This window comes from Schistocerca americana, chromosome 3 (assembly GCF_021461395.2).
Source record: "Schistocerca americana isolate TAMUIC-IGC-003095 chromosome 3, iqSchAmer2.1, whole genome shotgun sequence".
Taxonomy (NCBI): domain Eukaryota; kingdom Metazoa; phylum Arthropoda; class Insecta; order Orthoptera; family Acrididae; genus Schistocerca; species Schistocerca americana.
In genome coordinates, this window is record NC_060121.1 from 617824054 (window position 1) to 617842693 (window position 18640).

General features: G+C 43.8%; 1 protein-coding gene across 1 annotated transcript in view; it reads right to left on the reverse strand.

Moving 5' to 3' along the window:
• Positions 1-18640, reverse strand: part of LOC124606966 (ATP-dependent translocase ABCB1-like) — a 261320-nt gene that overhangs the window by 96283 nt on the left and 146397 nt on the right. The window contains exons 12-13 of the mRNA XM_047139103.1: positions 12703-12959; positions 4312-4416 (exon numbers count right to left, since the gene is read on the reverse strand). Of these exons, the coding sequence (XP_046995059.1) occupies positions 4312-4416; positions 12703-12959 (362 nt within the window). The remainder of the gene's footprint in view (positions 1-4311; positions 4417-12702; positions 12960-18640) is intronic.

Consider the following 18640-nt stretch of genomic DNA (forward strand, 5'->3'; position numbering starts at 1 on the left):
AGCTAGTTGTGTTTCACAGGAACGATGTTTTCTAAACCCATGTTGACTCTGTGTCAATAGACCGTTTTCTTCGAGGTAATTCACAATGTTCGAACACAGTATATGTTCTAAAATCGTGCTACATATCGACGTTAACGATATGGACCTGCAATTTAGTGGATTACTTCTACTACCTTTCTCGAATTTTGGTGTGATCGTGCAACTTTCCAGTCTTTGGGTATGGATCTTTCGTCGAAAGAACGGTTGTATATGATTGTTAAGTATGGAGCTAATTCATCAGCATACCCTGAAAGGAACCTAATTGGTATACAGTCTGGACCAGAAGAATTGCTTTTATAAAGTGCTTTAAGTTGCTTCACTACTCCGAGCATATTTACTTCTACGTTATTCATGTTGGCAGCTGTTCTCGATTCGAATTCTGGAATATTTACTTCGTCTTCTTTTGTGAAGGCATTTCTGAAGGCTGCGGTTAGTAACTCTGCTTTGGCAGCACTGTCTTCGATAGTATCTCCATTGCTATCGCGCAGAGAAGGCATTGATTGTTTCTTGCCGCTAACATAGTTCACATACGACCAGAATCTCTTTGGATTTTCTGTCAGGTTTCGAGACAAAGCTTCGTTGTGGAATCTGTTATAGGCATCTCGCATTGAAGTCCACGCTAAATTACGAACTTCTGTAAAGGATCGCCAATCTTGGGAATTTTGCGTCTGTTTAAATTTGGCATGTTTGTTTCGTTGTTTCTGCAACAGTGTTCTAACCCGTTTTATGTACCAAGGAGGATCTGCTCCGTCGTCTGTTAATTTATTTGGTATAAACCTCTCAATTGCTGCCGATAATATTTCTTTGAATTTAAGCCACATCTGGCCTACACTTACATTATTAATTTGGAATGACTGGAGATTGTGACTCAGGGAGGCGTCAAGTGAATTTTTATCTGCTTTTTTTTAAATAGGTATATTTTTCGCTTATTTTTCGGGGATTTGGGGATTACAATATTCGATCTCGCTACGACAACCCTGTGTTCACTAATCCCTGAATCGGTTTTGATGCTAGTTATTAACTCAGGATTATTTATTGCTACGTGGTCAAATGTGTTTTCACAACCGTTTACTATTCGCGTGGGCTCATGAACTAACTGCTAGAAATAATTTTCAGAGAATGCGTTTAGCACAATTTCGGACGATATTTTATGCGTACCTCCTTAATTGAACATGTATTTTCGCCAACATATCGAGGGTAAATTAAAGTTACCACCAACTATTATCGTATGATGCGGGTACGTGTTTGAAATGGCCAATAATGGTGAACGAAATATTCCCTCAAGTGTCCACTGGCAGTGAAAGAAAATTAGATTATTTTCTTTTTTCTGAGAAAGTTTTTGAACTAGCTAGATGTTTGTGATCAGACTCCTTTTCACAAGACGCCCATTGGGCACTATCAAACACCACTTATGGGCTAAGTGGAATGGCCAAGTACTGCATTAACTTGCCTTCAAATACTTTTTTACAGTACGTATGAAAGTTCAAAACCTTTCTCCATTTCAATCAAGTGTTTTTGTGAATGTAAGTGTCTGACTGGTACTAATGAAAGCAATTTCCGCACATTTCCTGTAGTCCTGGAAACCACTGCTACATCATCTATATCTAATGTTAGTGAACAATTCATGTTAAGTGTTCTCCGACAGGAACTTCTTGCTCTTCTTACACATTTCTGTGCTGCTGTACTGAGGTTGCTATGAAGAGAGCGGAATATGAATTTTGTGTTTCAGTCGTGATTTTAGAAAAGGACGCATTTGCCTGAATATAATTTAATAGCAGGCATGGATAGGAGAGGCCTGCTGTACACACACTTGGATATCGTGAATGCAATCATGAACAGCTACATAGCAGTGCATACTCTAATTGAAGATAGTACGCCCGCATCTCGTGGTCGTGCGGTAGCGTTCTCGCTTCCCACGCCCGGGTTCCCGGGTTCGATTCCCGGCGGGGTCAGGGATTTTCTCTGCCTCGTGATGGCTGGGTGTTGTGTGCTGTCCTTAGGTTAGTTAGGTTTAAGTAGTTCTAAGTTCTAGGGGACTTATGACCACAGCAGTTGAGTCCCATAGTGCTCAGAGCCATTTGAACCATTTGATTTGAAGATAGTATGAAAACTAAATTTGTAAGACATAGCAATTCAGTGAAAACTTAATTAATTTGACATCAGACATAGTGAATAGAGAAGGTTTCGCCCTACAGTATTTCAGTTGAATGAATGGACCTCCTAAGAAGAGAACAAAAATTTGGCTGTCACTTGTTTCTATGGACATACTTAACCATCATGTGAAAAAAATTAATGATTAGGCTAATGCTGAATTTAAATTGAGAAATAATGTGAATGTAACTGAAGCTACATTATTATCAATAAAAATAGAAACTTAATGTTTTAAATTGAAAACATTAAAACATAGGTTATTGTTTTGAATGATATGATAGGTAAGAACATGATTTGCCTTGCTCATTAAAGTCCTATTCTGAGAGACCTGTATGAAAAGAACCAAGTTTCTTATGAAATGATGTTATGGTTCTGGATGTGTGCATGTGCATGTGTGTGTGTGGGTGTGTGTGTGTGTGTGTGTGCGCGCGCGCGCGCGCATGTGGTACATTAATATGTTGTAAGTCCTCTAAATGTTTTCTGCAGTGCTATACAATGAATGTTGAACACATTCTAAAATGGCTGTGCCTTGCATTTGTGTATTTGAACAATATATGGCTAAGTACTACACAAAGTGATTGCGATTTTCTTAGACGATTAGTTAACTTCCAGTTTATTGCTTAGTATATATACATTCTTGTCACTGATGCTGCTGAAAATGTATCACACACATAGTGGATTTCATAGCTTGAGGTTCTTTATTTGTGACAGAAAGTAATTCAAAATTTGCAGTTTATTTGAAGTGTTAGCAAGTACCAAATTTTTCTTCTGTTACATTAATAACAGTGGTATCTCCTGCCTCTTACAGAGGAAAATGGAAGACTTTCGATGGTAGGTCGTCAACAAATATTGTGCGACCAAGTAAGTACATTCATCATTATAACTCCTAGCTAAGCACATACTGTCTTACTTCAGTATCATATTCCAACATTAACAGACCTAGTATATTTTATGAATAAGTTAGTCTGTACTAGGTCGCTTCTGTAATGTGCTATGGCCAGGTTTGTGCTCTTTATCAGATTTCTTAGCTGATCTGTGGAGTGAAGAGCTTTGGACGTCATATAAATGAGAATTCTTGTTACTATACGGTCTGGAAGGGGGGAGGTGTGAGAGAAAAAGAGGGGAAGGGAGAGGGAAAGAAACACACACACAGAGAGAAAGAGTTATTTGAAACGACACGGCAGATGAAATTGTACGCTGGACTGGAACTCCAACCTGGAGATTTTTCCTTTCACGGGCAAATGCTCTACCGACTGAGCTGTCCAAGCACTACTCGCAGTCCGCCCTTACAGTTTTATTATAGTTTACTTCCGCTAGTATGCCATCTTCTGGTTTCAACTTCACACAGGTTTTTCGGTATTCCTGGCAGGGCTAGCACGTCTGGTAGAAGGATTTCCAGAGACACAGCTTTGTTACAGGCTAGAGAATTGTTTCCAGAATAAATTTTCACTCTGGAGCGGAGTGTAATGACGCCATACATAGCTGTTTTGTTGTCAGCTTACACACTTTTCCACAAAAAAGAAGTAGAATAACTGAGACCACTTCGACATGCACATATGTAAATTAGATGTTATCCTTTTCAGTAATATACCAAAGGAAAAAATTGAATTTTTAATGAGAATAAGTTTCCATGAGGGACTGGGTATATTACATATCAGCTAACCTTAAAATGTCCGCAACTCGCAGTGGTGTAGTGCACCTTGTCGTGTTGATATACATTATCTTCTAGAGCACATCGTAATACAATGCTATGGCCTTCAGTTGTATGTTTATCGTGGTACTAAAATTGGATTCACACAAGAAAACTACAAAACGCAGAAAAACACCTAAGCTTTTCTCCAAGGGTACCAGACGTTTATCTCAGCTAGTGACAAGCACACCCAGAAGTGCATGCCTACGACGGTTCTTCCCTTCCCGACGTGACGTCACAACAAAGCGCGAGGCATTTCTTTGAGTTGGTGTTGACTGTACTCAGTCTCATAAGAAAATTGTAAGCTGTAGAAATGCACAGATCATCGTATTCTCTGCCCATCACACTCCAATGAGAGAAGCAGGTGATCAAATGAAAACTGTGTTTGTTGAGTTCAGCCATTTCCTAGTATGGCATAATTTTTCACTTACCTGGAGGAATGAGGCCACGGAAATGAAGATAGCGATAGCGAAGAACAGCAAACTCAACCAGTTGGTCTGGCTACGCACGTCATCAGGATCTGGGAGCGAAAGCACCTGTATGAAACGACATAAGATGTGTGAGAAGGCATTACAGATACTCACTATGCACGCATAAATTTTTAAGCTGTTATTTGCCGTTTATGTCAGAAGTGATATACACTCCTGGAAATTGAAATAAGAACACCGTGAATTCATTGTCCCAGAAAGGGGAAACTTTATTGACACATTCCTGGGGTCAGATACATCACATGATCACACTGACAGAACCACAGGCACATAGACACAGGCAACAGAGCGTGCACAATGTCGGCACTAGTACAGTGTATATCCACCTTTCGCAGCAATGCAGGCTGCTATTCTCCCATGGAGACGATCGTAGAGATGCTGGATGTAGTCCTGTGGAACGGCTTGCCATGCCATTTCCACCTGGCGCCTCAGTTGGACCAGCGTTCGTGCTGGACGTGCAGACCGCGTGAGACGACGTTTCATCCAGTCCCAAACATGCTCAATGGGGGACAGATCCGGAGATCTTGCTGGCCAGGGTGGTTGACTTACACCTTCTAGAGCACGTTGGGTGGCACGGGATACATGCGGACGTGCATTGTCCTGTTGGAACAGCAAGTTCCCTTGCCGGTCTAGGAATGGTAGAACGATGGGTTCGATGACGGTTTGGATGTACCGTGCACTATTCAGTGTCCCTTCGACGATCACCAGTGGTGTACGGCCAGTGTAGGAGATCGCTCCCCACACCATGATGCCGGGTGTTGGCCCTGTGTGCCTCGGTCGTATGCAGTCCTGATTGTGGCGCTCACCTGCATGGCGCCAAACACGCATACGACCATCATTGGCACCAAGGCAGAAGCGACTCTCATCGCTGAAGACGACACGTCTCCATTCGTCCCTCCATTCACGCCTGTCGCGACACCACTGGAGGCGGGCTGCACGATGTTGGGGCGTGAGCGGAAGACGGCCTAACGGTGTGCGGGACCGTAGCCCAGCTTCATGGAGACGGTTGCGAATGGTCCTCGCCGATACCCCAGGAGCAACAGTGTCCCTAATTTGCTGGGAAGTGGCGGTGCGGTCCCCTACGGCACTGCGTAGAATCCTACGATCTTGGCGTGCATTCGTGCGTCGCTGCGGTCCGGTCCCAGGTCGACGGGCACGTGCACCTTCCGCCGACCACTGGCGACAACATCGATGTACTGTGGAGACCTTACGCCCCACGTGTTGAGCAATTCGGCGGTATGTCCACCCGGCCTCCCGCATGCCCACTATACACCCTCGCTCAAAGTCCGTCAACTGCACATACGGTTCACGTCCACGCTGTCGCGGCATGCTACCAGTGTTAAAGACTGCGATGGAGCTCCGTATGCCACGGCAAACTGGCTGACACTGACGGCGGCGGTGCACAAATGCTGCGCAGCTAGCGCCATTCGACGGCCAACACCGCGGTTCCTGGTGTGTCCGCTGTGCCGTGCGTGTGATCATTGCTTGTACAGCCCTCTCGCAGTGTCCGGAGCAAGTATGGTGGGTCTGACACACCGGTGTCAATGTGTTCTTTTTTCCATTTCCAGGAGTGTATTTGTTGTCCCTTTTCGATGTAAAAGTTAGAGTATCGTATCCTTAAGGAAAGATTGTACGAAATTTGAAGAATGTCACTGCGATTAGGACACTGATAAGATCCATAAATTAGGCGTATCGGTGTGGTGCCACGACCATCCTCAGCGATGAAAAGCAGTATTTGGAAACGTCTATTATTGCTTTTTGCCGCTGATGTCATGTAGATGTTAAAGATCTTTTAGTCCATGTGTGAGACTGATGTGTACCTAACAGGATACTGATGTGTCGTAACAGGGTGTGATCACTGTAATCAGCAGTTCTGTGAGAATGTTAAGTGGCCCTAATAATTACGATAAATATGCCCAGTCAGAAATGGAATGGAGAGTATCATATACGCATGAAAAACGCATTTTCCTACCTTGCATAAGGTATATTCTTAGAGAGGGAAAAAAACACTCACGAAAGAATTACCCGAAATGGACGGAAATCGGTAGATGGGACGTACTCGCACATGCCGATCTATTGAAGAGAAAGAAAGAACTTCACAAATTGAGCTCGTCGATAACGCGTTGGTCCACATGCCGCCCATATGCAAGCAGGTATCTGGGTTGACATTAGGGATGTTGATATTTTTAAAAATATCGGGAATTCAATATATCAGTATTTACGAAATCTTAATGTCTGCTCTTGATATATCGAGAGAATGTATCCAGATATATAAATACATCGACGGGAAAGGTATCGACGTAACGGCCCACAAAACAGTCGGCATCACACAGCAAATATACTGCCATCTTAAGTATTTATTTATTATTAGATATTCTGTACATGAACAAACTAACAGCGTGACTATCCTAATTAGAGCAAGAATTGAAAGATTATTATGCCGTGTGGCTAGGGCCTCCTTGTCGGGCAGACCGTTCGCCTGGTGCAAGTCTTTCGAGTTGACGCCACTTCGGCGACTTGCGTGTCGACGAGGATGAAATTATGATTATACGGACAACACAACACCAGTCTCTGAGCGGAGCATCTCCAACCCAGCCAGGAATCGAACCCAGGCCATTAAGTATGACATTCCGTCGCGCTGACCACTCAGTTACCAAGGGGGAGGAGGGGGGGGGGCTTGGTGATAACCACTTTGCTAACAACGGTAACTGAATGTAAGTGACACTATGAAAGGTGTCCGACGGGTCCATCACTCGGTTTCGTCACGTATCGGATTTATCCGGAACACTTCATGACGACTTCCATGTCTTTTTTTTTTCTTTTTTTTTTTTCATTTTGCCAACACCAGCGACCTAGCAGTTGTAGTGTCAAAACTGTGTGGTGAAATTAAACATTACAGATCCTGTTGGTATGCCAGCATTTCCCCTCGCACGTCTCTGCTCACCGAGAAACTGGTGTGCTATTTCTTCACATCGGAAATCTTGTTATTAGATTAATACCGCATCCCCCAGGGCAATGGGACTTCTTCTTTTGTGCCGCATATAAGATGAGAAAGATTGGACGTGTTGAAACCTCTAAAAGTAGAAAGACTCCTTCACACAGCGAAAGTAAAATTATGTTCTACTACAGTCCCAAAAGAGCAACTGCAAATATGTACCGAAAATTGTGAAAACAAATATAACACAAGAAATTCCCATTTTAATATTGATATGTCTCGGGGAAATATCGCCGATATCTGTGAATGTTCTTTTGGAAAAAATATCGACATACAGGGTGGTCCACTGATAGTGGCCGGGCCAAATATCTCACGAAATAAGCATCACACGAAAAAACTACAAAGAAACGAAACTCGTCTAGCTTGCAAGGGGAAACCAGATGGCATTATGGTTGGCCCGCTAGATTGCGCTGCCATAAGCCAAACGGATATCAACTGCGGTTTTTAAATAGGTTCATATGGCTCTGAGCACTATGGGACTTAACTTCTGAGATGATGTCTTTTAAATAGGAACCCGTATTTTTATTACATATTCGTGTAGTACTTAAAGAAATATGAATGTTTTAGTTGGACCACTTTTTTCGCTTTGTGATAGATGGCGCTGTAATAGTCACAAACGTATAAGTACGTGGTATCACGTAACATTCCGCCAGTGCGGCCGGTATTTGCTTCGTGAAACATTACCCATGTGAAAATGGACCGTTTACCAATTGCGGAAAAGGCCGATATAGTGTTGATGTATTGCTATTGTGCTCAGAATGTCCAACGGGCATGTGCTATGTATGCTCCTCAGTATCCTGGACGACATCATCCAATTGTTTGGACCGTTCGCCGGATAGTTACGTTATTTAAGGAAACAGGAAGCGTTCAGCCACATGTGGAACGTCAACCACGACCTGCAACAAATAATAATGCCCAAATAGGTGCTATAGCTGCTGTCGCGGCAAATCCGCACATCAGTAGCAGACAAATTGCGCCAGAATCGGGAATCTCAAAAACGTCGGTGTTGAGAATGCTATATCAATATCGATTGCACCCGTACCATGTTTCAATGCACCAGGAATTGCATGGCGACGACTTTGAACGTCGTGTACAGTTCTGCCACTGGGGACAAGAGATATTATGGAACGATGACAGATTTTTTGCACGCGTTCTATTTAGCGACGAAGCGTCATTCACCAACAGCGGTAACGTAAACCGGCATAATATGCACTATTGGGCAACGGAAAATCTACGATGGCTGCGACAAGTGGAACATCGGCGATCTGGGCGGGTTAATGTATGGTGCGGCATTATGGGAGGAAGGATAATTGGCCCCCATTTTATCGATGGCAGTCTAAATGGTGCAATGTATGCTGATTTCCCACGTAATGTTCTACCGATGTTACTACAAGATGTTTCAATGCATGACAGAATGGCGATGTACTTCCAACATGATGAATGTCCTGCACATAGCTCGTGTGCGGCTGAAGCGGTATTGAATAGCATATTTCATGACAGGTAGATTGGTCGTCGAAGCACCATACCATGGCCCGCACGTTCACCCGATCTAAAGTCCCCGGATTTCTTTCTGTGGGGGAAAGTTGAAGGATATTTGCTATCGTGATCCACCGACAACGTCTGACAACATGCGTCAGCGCATTGTCAATGCATGTGCGAGCATCACGGAAGGCGAACTACTCGCAGTTGAGAGGAATGTCGTTACACTTATTGCCAAATGCATTGAGGTTGACGAACATCATTTTGAGCATTTATTGACTTAATGTGGTATTTACAAGTAAACACGCTGTAACAGCATGCGTTCTCAGAAATGATAAGTTCACAAAGGTACTTGTATCACATTGGAACAACCGAAATAAAATGTTCAAACGTACGTACGTTCTGTACATTAATTTAAAAAAATCTACCTGTTACCAGCTGTTCATCTACAATTGTGAGCCATATGTTTGTGACTATTACAGCGCCATCTATCACAAAGCGAAAAAAGTGGGCAAACTAAAACATCCATATTTCTTTACGTTCTACACGAGTATGTAATAAAGAATAGGGGTTCCTATTTAAAACAAATGGTTCAAATGGCTCTGAGCACTGTGGGACTTACTATTTAAAACAAAAACGCAGTTGATATCCGTTTGGCCTATGGCAGCGCCATCTAGCGGGCCAACCATAGCGCCATCTGGTTTCCCCCTTCAAGCTAGACAAGTTTCGTTCTTTGTTGCTTTTTTTTGGACGCCTATTTTGTGAGATATTTGGCCCAGTCACGATCAATGGACCACCCTGTAAAGATGCCTTATCAACAGCGTTAGTGGGCACTGGCTGATGGCGTTGTTGAATGTCCTCTTGACGAATACCATGCCAAATTATGTCCATCTGGCGCATTAGCTCGTCATAATACCGAGCAGGTTGCAGCGTCCTGTCCTTAATGCGTCTTCAGTCACGTCATCACCGGTCTTCGGGGCTTAATTCGGACTCATCACTGAAAATAATTCTACTTCAGTCAATGAGATTCCAGGCCAAAGAAGTGTCTGGAGACCCCCCAGACAGCGGTAGGATACTAACCTCACTTCAGTCCTCCACAGCCAGAAGTAATGGTCTGACATGCCGTTTCTTTTCACAGCAGAACCTCTTCGGCTGTTGTCGGCGGCACCCTTACAGCACAGCGGTACCTCGACGATATTCTACGGTCCGTTTTGTTGGCCTCCATGGTAGGCCATCCTCGGCTTACGTTTCAGCAAGATAATGCCCGCCTGCAAACGACGAGAATTTCTACTGTTTGTCTTCTTGCTTGCCAAACCCTTCCTTGGCCAGCAAGAACGCCGGATCTCTCCCTAACTGAGAACGTTCGGAGCTCTGTTTGTCCGTACCTGTACATCACATCTACCGATTTCCATCCTATTCGGAAAATTACGATAATTTCTTTTTTTATCTTAGATCGTACATAATATTACGTAATCAACATAGACAGATATCCATTATATGTATGTTATTATGTGAAATAGCGTGAAACAATTAGTCATGTTTTCGTTATTGATCGAATGTGGTAAAAATATCACGTCTTCCCAAAAGATGTAATATTTTTTAATTAAATGAATCACACATTTCGAAACGGGTGCGTCATAAGCTGCGTACTGACTCACAAACCGCTGCGGTCGCAGGTTCGAATCCTGCCTCGGGCATGGATGTTTGTGATGTCCTCAGGTTAGTTAGGTTTAACTAGTTCTAAGTTCTAGGGGACTAATGACCTCAGCAGTTGAGTCCCATAGTGCTCAGAGCCAACCAACCTGACTCACAAAGTTCGTATCCGAAAATATGTAGTCGTGAAATAGTTGCGGTTTACTTCATTAGCGACTGTCAAAGACGACAGCAGAAAAATCTTAAGAACAAAATCATCCATTTCGTTTGTATCTTCCATGAGCAGGTAGTGGCTTGAGATAGCATACTCTCATAACTCACAGTGTCTAATACAAAACCATAAAATGCAGAATTTTGCTTCAGACAGCAGTAATGCAATATATGGCGGTCGAGGAATGAGTTGTGACGCAGAAAGCGGTTTTCCACCGGTTTGGTTTATGTTCCGTAGGCTGCTGCGAAAATAGGACGGAATTTGTTCAGTTGATCACGCCTCTAAATCGTCACCAGTCTCGTCCACCTGCACGTCCACGTTCGCTTTCATGTCCCATATGAGGATGGTTTTTGACTAGTATACACGATGATACGGTGATAAAGTTACAAACTTTCAGGGATTATGAAGATGGGTAAATGTATCAATTTGAGCTAAGAGAACTGGTCTGGAGACAAGAAATCGAAAGTTAAAAGCGAAAATCATTCTGATACCTCTGACAGAGGAATACATGTATCGGCGTGGTTTTTGCTAAGATTGTAGGGCAGGCATCTCTCAGAGGTGGTAGTATGGACCAAAAAAAGAAAAAAACATGTCCTTAAATATGGGTTCTAAAATAAACTCCTTAAGAACTATGGGCACGTGATCAGTAGAAATGATATGTTTCCCAGTAGCGAAGGTGCTCACAGCTCTTACGGTAAGTCTTTTAGAGCCCATATTTCCTAGAAATTTTATTCTTCTTTTGGTTCATACTAACGTCTGTGGGTGTTCCCTACCCTACAATCTTAGCAACAATCGCTTATATCTTTCGGCTCGGTCGTTTATTGACTAGGAACAAATGGTTCAAATGGCTCTGAGCACTCTGGGACAACATCTGAGGTCATCATGTAATGCATATGTGCATTCCCTTCACGTGTTTAAGCCAAGTATTATGCATATTTATGCGATCGGGAATGCTCATTAGCAGCTAGGCTACATGTACATTTAACAATCAAGCGTCAGCAAGGAGCATTAGAGATGAAATCATAGCAGGCAATGTTGTGCAACCTTAATACGTACAAGATCCGACTATTCGGGAGTAGGATCTTACAATCTGAGACAGTGTTCCGAGACAAACTTCCGTCGCAAACGTGACGTCAGATCCACCTAGCAACAGCGATCTGAACGCCCATTGGCTGCAAGTTTATATATATATATATATATATATATATATATATATATATATATAGTTAAACAAGACATAAAGTGAAGTTATTAGTTATAAGAACGCCACGTGTCGTGGGCAGTGTCTATCATGGAACCTGACGACTGAGCGCTACTACTGTGCGACGAGGGACTTACTGAAGCAGCAAGACACCAGATTAGTGATGCTGCCGAGAGAAGTACTTCCTTCTCGCTTCAGTGCCACTGAGGGTGTTGTAATCAGTCCCCTTGAACTTAGAACTGCTTAATCCTAGCCGACCGGGGTGGCCGAGCGGTTCTAGGCGCTACAGTCTGGAACCGCTTGACCGTTACGGTCGCAGGTTCGAATCCTGCCTCGTGCATGTATGTGTGTGATGTGCTTAGGTTAGTTAGGCTTAAGTAGTTCTAAGTTCTAGTGAACTGATGACCTCAGCAGTTAAGTCCCATAGTGCTGAGAGCCATTTGAACCATTTACTTAATTCTAACTAACCTAAGGACATCACACGCATCCATGCCCGAGGCACGATTCGAACCTGCGACCGTAGCAGTCGCTCGGTTCCAGACTGAAACGCCTAGAACCGGTCGACCACTGCGGCCGGCAGACTAGGAACCCTAACATCAAATTCTTACATTTAACTTTCACCATCATCCTGAAAATCTGTAATATTGTCGTGGAATTACACTGTATATTGTACGATGGAAATAGTGAGGAAGTCAACTAATAGACAATCCTCACGGATCTACGCATCTTTGTAGGGTTTGCTTAATGTCAAATTGCTAGAAGTCCTAAGAAGCGCAACGCGGTCCTCGCGCTTACCCCGAGAACGTCTCCGAACAAGACAGCGAAGACTGGGAAGCCGGCGCTCTCGATGATCGCGCCCACGGTGCCGGTGACCAGCAGGTGCCACTCTGGCGCGTTGAGGCGCAGCACGGTCGCCACCCCCACGTCCGGCACCTTCTCCTCCGGAGCCTCCGGCTGCGACTCTGCGGCACCCGCGTCGCTGCACGCCATCGACGACGCCTCGCTGCGGACGCTCACCAGACGCTGTAGATCTGGCCGTTCTCCTCCTGCCGCTACAGGACCAAGAGCCTTAAGCCTTAGTCAGAGCTCTGCGCACAGCCAGCTGGCACATATATATGCCTTACGTACACAGAGGATATGGGACGGTGATAGAAGCTCACCGACCAAAACGCTAGTCACTCCCGAAGCACTGCTCGTCTTGGAGCGTTGTATACGGTGTACATTTGTTATCATGCGGGCATGTGAGTGTCCACCACTCACGTTAAGTCATAGAATTTAAGAATGGAATGGAAGAAATCGCAACACCAAAGCATAATTAATGTAGAGTAATGAAACTTTGGGAATATATTTGTAGAGGTTGATGTAAATGAGAGATAACCCACTGCAAATGTGAAGTGTTGGTAAATTAATAACCGGCCTCACAGCCAGAATGTTGAATGCAACCATGCAAAAGCGCATGCATTGTTTTGTACAGAGGACAGATGTAATTCTGTGTGATGGAGCACAATCCCTGTTGCACTTGCTCAGGCAGTACAGGGACGGATAAAGTCGCCTGTGGATGACGCTGGAGTCGTGCGATGATATCCCAAATGTAGTCGACTGGAGGCAGATTCCAACGCGACATCTCGACGCTCTGTAAAACATAGTGAGTACAAGAGTGGTATGTGAGTGAGTGTTGGCGGAAGAACAGCGGTAGAAAGAAAAGAGTAACGGACAGGGACCAGAAAAGAGTGACATGCCTTCTCAACGACAACTGGTTTCAATACCCTCCGGAATTGATGGTACTATTGGTGCAGGTCCATCTCAACCAGTAGACATTTGGAATGGGGTACCTCCTATAAACCATTGCTGACAGCCGTGTATAAAGCTTCAGTTGGCCAAACAACATAGAAACTGGACATTACTCGACACCAGACGAGTAATGCGATCCGGCGAGTAGCTGTTTTGCCTCTTTTCATATAGCACAAGATGGTGAGTGGACAGACTACTCGATTTGTTTGACCTACAGTGCTTCGCAGCTGGCAAGGGACGATGAATAAGTAAAGGAACATACTTTTTGTCAATCCATTTCGCTATACAAAATTCGTGCAATAAGCAGCCTTCAAAATGACGTCAGTAACGGAAGTGAGTTCCAAGCAGAGAATCGTCAATGAGTTTCTTTCTTACGGAAACTCAGAGTATCGCAGGTATTTATAGGCGCTTGCAGAATGTCTACGGAGACCTCGCAGTGAACAAAACCATGGAGTGTCTGTCGTTGGGCGAGGCGTCCGTTATCATCACAACAAGGTCACGCAAACCGGTCCTATCTGGCGCGTCCCGGCCGGCTGCACACAGCTGTGACTCTCGCAGTGTTGGAACGTGGAGACACTCTCATTCGAGATGATCGACAGATCACAATCAATCGCCTATCGCTGCTCAACTAGAGGTCTCGGTTAGTAGTGCTGAAAACCCTCCACCAGTTGGGTACTCAAAGATGTTTGCCAGCTGGTTTCCTCGCCGCCTATGAGAAGATAAAGTGCAAGGAAGGATCATGTGTGCGGAATTTTTTGCCAATTTTTTGACGAACATAGTCACAAGCATTGAAACAAAGGTTCATCACTTTGAATCCGAAACACAAAGGTAATCTATGGAGTGAAACCACACTAACTCTCTTCCGAAGAGAAAGTTCAAAGCTGCACCCTCAGCCGGTAAAGTCATAGCGACTATCTTCTGGGAGTCTGAAGTGGTTATTCTGTTTGTTGTCCTCTGTCACGGTGCAAAGATCAACTCTGAAGTGTGTTGTGCTACCCTCAATAAACCGAAGAGCCGGCTTCATCGTGTCGTCACCACAAAAATGCAGACGAACTTTTCCTTCTTCCTAACAAAGCAAGGTCTCACACAGTTCTACGAGCCGAGAGGAGCTGACAAAACATAATTGAACTGTTCTTGCTCATCCGTCCTACAACTCGGATCTCGTACATTCCGACTTGCAACAGTTTGGCCCAATAAAGGCTGCACTCGGCGAGAGCAGCACGTGAACGATGGGCAAAAAATGGCTCTGAGCACTATGGGACTTAACATCTATGGTCATCAGTACCCTAGAACTTAGAACTACTTAAACCTAACTAACCTAAGGACAGCACACAAAACCCAGCCATCACGAGGCAGAGAAAATCCCTGACCCCGCCGGGAATCGAACCCGGTGAATGATGGGGAGGTTATTTATGCAGCAAGGCGTTGGCTCCTACGGCGATTGGTAGTATGCTGGCATAGAAACCTTCCCATTATGATGGCGTAAGGCTGCCGTATTGAACGGAAATTATATTGAAATATAGAGTTTTGTAGCAAAAGCAGTGGGAAATAATATATTGTATTGGAATACCGAATAAAACCAACCTCTTTCCAAGAAAAAATGAACGCCCGTCGTAGTTCAGGCAGAAGGTGGTGAGCCGTTTTCCGTGCTGTTATATCGTTGCTTACTGGCGCGATCCATTTTCCTGTCACGCCACTGGGTGGCGCTTCGGTCTTCTTGTAGTTTGTCATTTGGTTAGAGGAATTTGGAGGCAGGTTGTTGACGGACGGTGGGGCAGGGAGAGAGAGAGTGTGTGTGTGTGTGTGTGTGTGTGTGTGTGTGTGTGTGTGTGTGTGTGTGGGAGAGAGAGAGAGAGAGAGAGAGAGGAACGGTGATGAACGATGAGCGTGCGACTACGGGGCATAATCGTCTATTTGTACCGGGTCGTGTTGGTGAGGAATGTTGGGCTCTACGCTGTTGCGCCCGATTGACTATCTGGATTTGCGAATGACCGTCTGCTGATGTCGCCGTCGTGATGCTGGTTTTTCCTGGTAACCGCCCGTCCTACCTCATTTTTGGGTAAGGTACTTCTGTTTGTGGATGTTGACACCTGTGCTCCGGTGCTGGACTTGCTCCCGTTAAGTCGGTTTGCCCTCTGTTCTCCGTCACTCCGTACTCAAGCTACTAAATTCGCCCTCCCCCTCTGTGTGATTCTCCTTATTTGAGTGTATTCAAATGGTTCAAATGGCTCTGAGCACTATGGGACTCAACTTCTGAGGTCATTAGTCCCCTAGAACTTAGAACTAGTTAAACCTAACTAACCTAAGGACATCACACACATCTATGCCCGAGGCAGGATTCGAACCTGCGACCGTAGCGGTCTCGCGGTTCCACACTGCAGCTGAGGGTATTTAAACAGTGTTTTCCTTTTATTGTAATTTGTTCAGCATTTTGTTGATCTTGTCATTATTGCTTGGGTATGAAATTAATTTAGTTCTAATATATTCTAGGCCATATATTAGTGACCACTGAGGTCGAATATCGAGCCTGACCTTTAAGGTGGCAGGTTATTGCTTGCCCGAATTGTGTATGAATTGTAACATCTAACATCGGGCATGGTCGTGATAAGCAAACTCCAGCGGCACGATGAATGTTGGCTCGTTTTATGTATTCATTTTGGAAGGTACCTGGTGAAATTCACCACTTCTCTTAAAAGAAGGAATTCATTGCTTACCGTTGTTTATTTTATTACCACTGTGATTTCGTGCTTACGTATTAGCGCTTAAGCATTTCTTCTTACTTTTACGCTTAGTTAAGTGAATTTGTTTCTGGGAGGGTATTGTTAACAATTGGCTGTTTGATCAAATTAATTCTTGTGTATGCTCATTACTGTTACATGATTAGCTGATTAATCATTGTTTTAGTTATGCAGTATTGTAACACTTGGATTTTGATCGATGTCTGGTACGGGGTTTCCATTTAGTATTCTCGGGCCTTGCGAATTCACTTAGTTGATGCTCAGTCTTACATGAATTATGTGCCTGTTTGCCGTGGGCTTCCTGAGTTGGTCGTAGCGCTGGAGACGTTGTCCCCGGCATATTATCACTACCCGCCGATACACCGGGAGTGGCTAGTCCACTTCGGCTGTGTACGTGTGTGCGGTGCGGCTTCCTCGCTTACCACGTCATCTCTCTATAAGAAAAGTTCTTAATCTTACGGCTTTCGAACTTTTTAAGTCAAGGGGTCCGCTACTCTAAGTCATCCTAGCCAAGCCTTGCTTCCACCAGCCCGGACTTGTCTAGTATTCCCTCTTGATTTGAAGATCTTTCATTTCTTAATTGTCGACTGCCGTAAATTTTAAATCATTGTTACCTTCTCTTAAATATTGTTAGTACCCAAGGTGCTTCCAAAATCTTTGTTGTAATCCTGGACCTACAAATTTTAAAATATTTTCAAATGCTGAACTTGTAAAATTTTGAACATTGTTACCTTTCTGTTTGAAAACTTGCTAAATTGCCAGCGCCAAAGGCGCGCTCGAGTTATTTCAGTGGTGATCCTGAACTTTTAAAAATTTTCCAAATGAGGACCACCTTACATGTTTGAAGTTTACTATCTAATGAGTTGGTTTCAAATCATTGTGGTAGTGCTGTTTCCGTAACTCTAGTTACGTCAAATTTACCTGGTTGAAATCTTCAGATGCCTAAAGGGCTCTCGAACGGTACTTTTATAAATGTTAAACTTGTAATTTTAAATAAAGAGGTATTATTTGTCCTGAAAACTAAAAAAAAATATTGTTTGGTCCTTTGGGTTCGCCGTCCTGAAGTCAATCTGACAATTACTATTGATTTGTATGTTACTGATGTTAACTGGTATATCTTGTTAAATAAAGGGTTAACAACTCTTGTTAAGCAACAAATGGCCTTCTGTAAACCCAGCCTGCACCTTTCTGCCACACGTTAAATTGTGGTCGTATCCTGGGGCGTCCACTGAGATTTCAGGTAGTTCTGCGATTTTGTGAGGTTTATCGTACCGTGACTTGGGCCCACTCATTCAGAGTACTGTGAACGTGGACTACGATGTTTACTCCAAGATTCTCGGTGACCAGATGTTACCATTTCATCTACAGCGCCATGATGAGTAAGTCGTGGACACTCCCGTTTAGCAGAATGACACTATTCATGTTTCCAGGATGTCATTCATACGCCATAAATTCCATGAACAGTCATGCATCACCTCACACATCTATTGATCCACTAAATCGCCTGATCTTTTTTCCACATAAAATGTATGGGACTACTAAGAACAGCGGGTGAAACTTTGTTGTTGTTGTGGTCTTAAGTCCAAACAATGGTTGGTGCAGCTCTCCATGCTAGTCTATTCCATCCTACTCTATCCCGAACTGAACAACTGCAACCTACATCGTTCTGAATCTGTTTACAATATTCATCTCTTGGTCTCCGTATACGATTTTTACCCCCCCCCCTCTCTCTCTCTCTCTCTCTCTCTCTCTCTCACACACACACACACACACACACACACACACACACACACACACACTCTTCCCTAGTACTAAATTCGTGATCTGTTGACATTTCAAAATGTGTCCTATAAACGATCCCTTCTTTTGGTCAAGTTGTACCATATATTTCTTGTCTCAAAAAGTTCTATTCCGTACTTCCTCGTAAGTTACATGATCGATCCACGTAATCTTCAGCATTCTTCTGTAGCATCACATTTAGAAAGCTTCAATTCTCTTTTTATCTAAACTGTTTATCGTCCATGTTTCACTTCCATACATGGCTACACTCCACGAAAACATCTTTAGAAAAGACTTCCTAACGCTTAAATATATATTTGGTGTTAACAAAATTATTCTTCTTCAGAACTTTTCTTGCCATTGCTAATCAACATTTTACGTGCGCTCTTCTTCGGTCAGCATCAGTTATTTTGCTGCTTAAATAG